Source organism: Pterocles gutturalis, unplaced genomic scaffold, assembly GCF_000699245.1.
Source record: "Pterocles gutturalis isolate BGI_N339 unplaced genomic scaffold, ASM69924v1 scaffold13997, whole genome shotgun sequence".
In the NCBI taxonomy this organism is placed as follows: domain Eukaryota; kingdom Metazoa; phylum Chordata; class Aves; order Pterocliformes; family Pteroclidae; genus Pterocles; species Pterocles gutturalis.
In genome coordinates this window covers 11,942-17,529 of record NW_010108125.1, presented here as the reverse complement: position 1 = coordinate 17,529, position 5,588 = coordinate 11,942, and the positions used below count along the sequence as shown (strand labels likewise).

The 5,588-nt window shown below is 48.9% G+C and overlaps 1 protein-coding gene across 1 annotated transcript in view; it reads right to left on the bottom strand.

The window, feature by feature from the left end:
• Window positions 1-4,177: 4,177 nt before the first annotated feature.
• Window positions 4,178-5,588, bottom strand: part of VPS45 (vacuolar protein sorting 45 homolog (S. cerevisiae)) — a gene marked incomplete at its 3' end in the record, with an annotated part of 13,344 nt that continues 11,933 nt past the window's right edge. The window contains exons 11-13 of the mRNA XM_010072518.1: window positions 5,033-5,140; window positions 4,604-4,725; window positions 4,178-4,269 (exon numbers count right to left, since the gene is read on the bottom strand). Of these exons, the coding sequence (XP_010070820.1) occupies window positions 4,178-4,269; window positions 4,604-4,725; window positions 5,033-5,140 (322 nt within the window). The remainder of the gene's footprint in view (window positions 4,270-4,603; window positions 4,726-5,032; window positions 5,141-5,588) is intronic.

Sequence of the window (5,588 nt, the reverse complement as noted above, 5' to 3'; positions counted from 1 at the left end):
TTTAATATATATTATTTTCAGTGGTTTTCTTGCTGCTGTGTTTAGCAGACCCTCTCATAGCGCAGAATTCCCCTCTGCTAGGTGCTGTACAAAATGGTTCTTTTTTCCCTTTAAGTCACTTCTGGACTTTTTACGAAGCAGCTGGTATCCAGCTCGGGAGACCAACCCAGTGATCCCATCGCAGACCGCAAGAACATCCCCCTGCCATCCTGCAGCAGGAACTCTGGGTTACATCTCGTGCACGGCTTCGTCACTGCGAATTAACAGTTTTTGTAGAGTCTTTACAGGATGGGAGGAACAGCTTGATTGATATCCAGAAAATCCTATACTAAAAAGATCGAGAAATCCAGAAAGAAGGATAATCCAACCAGGCTCAGCACAGGAGAGCTGCTGCCTACGCCGGGCTGCACACTAAACTGGTAATGCCTCCGAGATGCTGGGTCGCAGGTAAGAAAACTTCCTGCTCGGGCATTATATCCTCTACTTCCCATGCTGCTGTGATGGTATCAGGAGTACGGCACAGAACACGCTTATTTTTGCTTTTATATCGCTTTCTTAGAGGATTAAGCCTGGGAGGGGGGAGTGGGGGCAGAACACAGCCACTCTCCCACTTCGGGTGCCTCGCTCAAAGCATCCGGCGTTTCCCCGGCAGGTTCCTCGCAGACCAGAAGCGAGCTCCTGCAGAGGCAGATCTGTCACCGAGAGAACAAAAGGATCTTGGTGTTCACACAAAGCGCCCAGGGAATTACTGCTTGTATCAAGGGCAAATAATAAGCGATTTCAGAACAGCAAGAAACCCCGAGACCGTTATAGGATTAGTGGGAAAGCAATCTGCAGCGATGCTCACTCCAGCTGTTGCGTTCCTCAACCCCAGGTTGGGGATGTGGCACGGATCTCCTCGGGTTCACCACCAATTTAACAGCTAAATGCTCACCGCAGACAGGAGGAAGAAGCAACTTCCTTGAACAAACAAGGACACAGTCCGAGTTTTGCGTTTAAAAAAAAAAAATAAAAATCCACAAAACGCAAACCACGCTGAGCACAAGAGAATATTTATGATTTAGGAGCAGCGCCGCTTTCCCTCATCTTTAGGGCAGCGTGTGTGAGCTCAGATGGAAAAGCAGCCAGCCAAGTGGTTCCACATCACATGCTGCACGCTGATGCTTCCAAAAAAGGAGATTTTCTAGTCGCTGCCGAAGGAGATATCTCAGCCATCCCTTTGGATGTGTGGCAGCTACAGAAATTTTAAATGGTTCCAAATTCTTCCTCTCCTCACACCGTCAACAGGAACTTTCCCTTCACCAAAATCAGGGGGAGAAATATCATGTCCAGATGGTATTGGGTGAGTTCTCACGTTCCGCTTAAGTCTGAACTTTGATGGGCTTTCAGACAAGGCAACTTTCCAAGATTTTTCAATAAGCAGGTACGCAATGGTGGGAATTTGAGAGCGAGCCGGAACGAGCCGAGTCCCAGCGGGATCCCCAGGAGCGGCGTGCCTTGTCCCACTCTTCCACGGGCTCTTGCCTGGTTCATGCAAAATGCTGAGGACCCGCGTTTGGTTTCAAGAAGCGACAGAGCTGTCCTGTGGTCTCATCCCAACCTCGATGCTGTAAGAAGCGGACTCCAGCCACGCCGCCAGGGCCAGTGGCTCTGGTTGGGACAAACGCCCTGGTAGAGAAAATCCCCGGTCAAAGCACAAACGAAACAAAAGCTCCCCGCAAAGGGGAGGCTCGGGCAGAGCCTGGCGAGCGGAGCACGCCCAGGGGGTGACAAACCGCAGGAGGCATTTCATAGAGCGGGTAACGCAGCCGGGGCTCCCGCAGGCTGCCGTGACCGAGAGGCTTCGGGAACTTTTCTAGTTAGCACCTTCCAGCAGCGAGGTGGAAGGACGGCAGGCTTACGGCACAGGAGAAAAGGATGATATTTAACACAGCAGGAAATAAAGGAGAAGGAAAAGAAATCAGAACTGCTTATTGCTCTCTCCTAGGAACCCTGCTTGGTGCTTTGCAAAGATTCCCTCTCCTTCGCTGCTGCTGAATCTGGACCAGGAGCTTGTCCTCCCTTGCAACAGTGTGATGCTTAATACAGAAAGAAAGAGTTAAAAAGAATCCTTTCAGATTCTTTGCTGTTCAAGCAACGGCATGCCTTTGATCAAAAAATACAAAGCCTTTCTTTTTGCCCTCCTGCTGACCCCCTGCCAATCACCGTAACACCATCCTCTGAAAGCAGAAAGCACCGCGACAGCGGAGCCCAGTTTGCCTTGGGCTGGGATTTATTATACCAAGTCTTGTGAAATTATTAAATTTAAATGCCTTGCTCAACTGGTTTGGCACTGAAGCAGGCCTTTTTCTTCCAAACCTGATAACTAAAACCTGGTTTTAGATGAGCCCCCGTTTTCCCGACACTGAATATTCACACTGTACAGAGAGCACGGTGCTGTGGCCCCCATTTTACGCAGCAAGTAAAGACCAGACACAAAAGGATTTTGGTGCCTATTTTCTGTCCGTTACAAACCCTCACTTCCATACCTCCTCTGTCTTAAACTCAACAACTCCTCCTGTCAGGGAACAACCCAATAACCACGTGCCCTGATGTTTTCGATCATTTTGCAGACATCTGGCCCAGCAGCAGCGCAGCTGGACCCGGCCACTCTCCCAAGGACGATCCCAAACCAAAGAAATTTAAGGGAAAAAAATAGTTTGGAAGCTCTGCCTTTGTATTTTGAGATTTACTTCAACAAAACTACAGGATTCAGACCTTTTAGCCACGAGACAAGGCTGTAGCCACTGTGGAGAAGGTGCAAACTCCATTTCCCTTCATCCAACTTCTTTTTTCCTTCAGTTCAAGGTGGGAATTAAACCCTTCTCACGCTCCCCCAAATAAATCCTTCGCGTGTTCTTTGTAGCAGGATGCTCAGGGGCAGGTTGCTGTGCCCTTTTCAGGAAACATGTAAAGAGGAATCAAAGTGAAACACAGCTCAGGAAAATGGAAGTGGGAACGGTAAGAGAGAAGATAAAGGTCAGAAGAGCATTTGCTTCTAGTTAGCTCGGAACAAACCCAGGCTGGGGATGCCTGCATGGGGTCACTGCTGTCCTGCAGGTCTCATTTCAGATCTACCACAAACCACATCCCTCGACCTCTTCTTGTTGGGCTGAAATCCATCTCAGTTGAGAGCTGGGCTCAAGGACGCAGAGGAAAGTGTTTCTGTTGCTAGGGGCTTTGATATCTCACACCTTTTCAAACCACCCATCCACCCTACCCAAAATTCACCGTGTAAAGGGAAAATCTGGAATAAGACAGATATCTTTTTGGTCTATCCAGGGACGTACACAACCAAATTGTTTCTTGTATGACTATAATTCTTTCTTGTTCATAAATAAAATTATTAACCTCCCCTGCTGTCAGCCTGGCATGGAATTTGGATGCCTTCCTGCTACAAAATACATTTTCGCTTTCATGAGATGGATGGAAAAGCCCCAAGGCAGGGCTAAGGAGGAAGAGCAGCGTGCGTGCACATCTCAAAGAGAGGCAGACACGACTGCTCACTCTTTGACATGCTTCTGCCCCTCCCAGCCGCTTGACACCGCTGAACCCTGATCCCCGAGTCTACTTCTATCCCGCTCCAAAGGAGTTTGTGGTTTTCACTTAACCCGAACCACCCTGCAACAACCAGCCGCCTCGTTTGTTGAGAATTAGCACCTTGAATTTATTTTCTTCTTCACTAGGAATGTGGCAGTAGCTGATAAAAAGCTAATAATACGCAGCATGCGAAGGGAACGATGATGGTTCTAATGCTGAAAGTAAAACACCCACAGAAACCTGGGGCACTGAACAGACACTGAAGAAGATTCAGAGAATTGCTGCGATGAGCTCGCCACGGATCACCCAAAGGAAGCAAAGCAACAGCAGGCTCTGCTCCTCAAAGGAAACCACCACTAGAAGGAGTAACAAATACCCGACCAGCACGATGCAGAAGCTCAACTTAATTTAGAGAAAGGAAACTGCGGTACCGAAGAGAGGAGTGATTGTACAGAATGCCGTTAGAGGAGGACTTGTCATCTTCTCTCTCATGATTCAGCGCCACGGCTCTTTACCTTTAATGACTTCTTTGACAACAGATTAGCTTAGCTCTGGCAAAGTCAGCGAGAAGCAGACAGCCAGAGTCCTTTCCAGTTACCGTTATTGGCCATATTCAGCAAGATCCCGTTCTCATCAGGAATAGTAACTGGCTCAGAAGGGAGAGCTTGCAGTCGGACTATTTTTGGTACTCTACAAATAAACGCCAAATGGCACGGAGTGAAGTTAGGGGGCATGCTGAAATCCATCCTGTGAACACCCTGGCAGCTCGGTGCAATGGCTTTACCTGAGCCCTGGCAATGGGAATGTCACATCCTGGCCAGCAAGAAAAGCCACCTGCATTTCCGTCCTAACAGCCCTCTCCAGGGCACCGACTTAAGGATACAAGAAAGACTGACACAATCAAGACATTCCTCTGCCAAGCCCAAGTTTTGTTCATCTACAGGCAAACAACAAAACGAGCGGCAGCACGGGGAGGAGCAGATGTACTTCAGTTCCAAGCTCTGCTCCAAAAGGCCTCATGTACCTGTCACGGAGAGTGTTGGGACCCAGGTAGGGGTACTGGCTGTCCTTGAGTTTTCCTTTGATGAGCTGATCGAGTGTTTCTTGAAGGAGAGGCTGGTGCTGTGTATAGACATTCTCGACACCCTGCAGTGCAAGAGAAGCTCTTGTTATGAATTAAGACAGCAAGGGAGCAGGCTAAGAGAGATCAGCAAAGGCACAAAAAAGGAGCAGGATCATCTGATGGACACAGCAAGAGCTGACTGCTGAAGCCCAGATTTAGAGAGGCTTCTCAGCAACTAACTCCTGTTGTCTTCAGTGAGAATCATGCACTAGAAGCCCAATGCACTTACAATTAAACCTCTCAAATTCATGACACATGGCATGCAAGTCCTGCTCCTCAACTGTAATTTTGACTAGAATCGTCATGATTTCATCTGTGGCAGATCCGTACCTTCAGTCCTTTGAGGAATTGTTTGGTGATGGCTACAGCATCCTTGGGACTGAACAGGTCACTGCCCCGGACCCGCTTCCCTCCATACTCCACAACGGCAGACACCAGCTATACAGAGAGAGGCAAAACCAGAATCCTGTCAACCTGGGAGACTGGCTTCCAGGCAGTGTTTGTCTAGTTAGGCTCAAGGGAGGTAATGGAACAATCACAGAATCATTAAGGTTGGAAAAAACCTCAAGGATCATCAAGTCCCAATGACCAAGGAGTCAGGGAGATCGATCCCAAGCAGATAACGCAGCACACAGAGAGGTGAGGGGGGTAGAGAAGAAGGATTCCTCGTATTGACCAAGCAAGTCAGTCTGCCGTGACACAGCCTGAATAAGGAGAGAAGCTTTCATCTCCTTAGTCTGCTGCAGCAAGAGCAGATCTTCCCCACAATGTGACATCATCCTGCTTCTCCACCTCCTCTCCAGCTGCTCACTACCCTTGCCAAGCGCTGCCACCCGCTGCCTCCCAGCCAAGCTCCTTTCACAGGCTCCAGAAGCCCTCTGCTGCC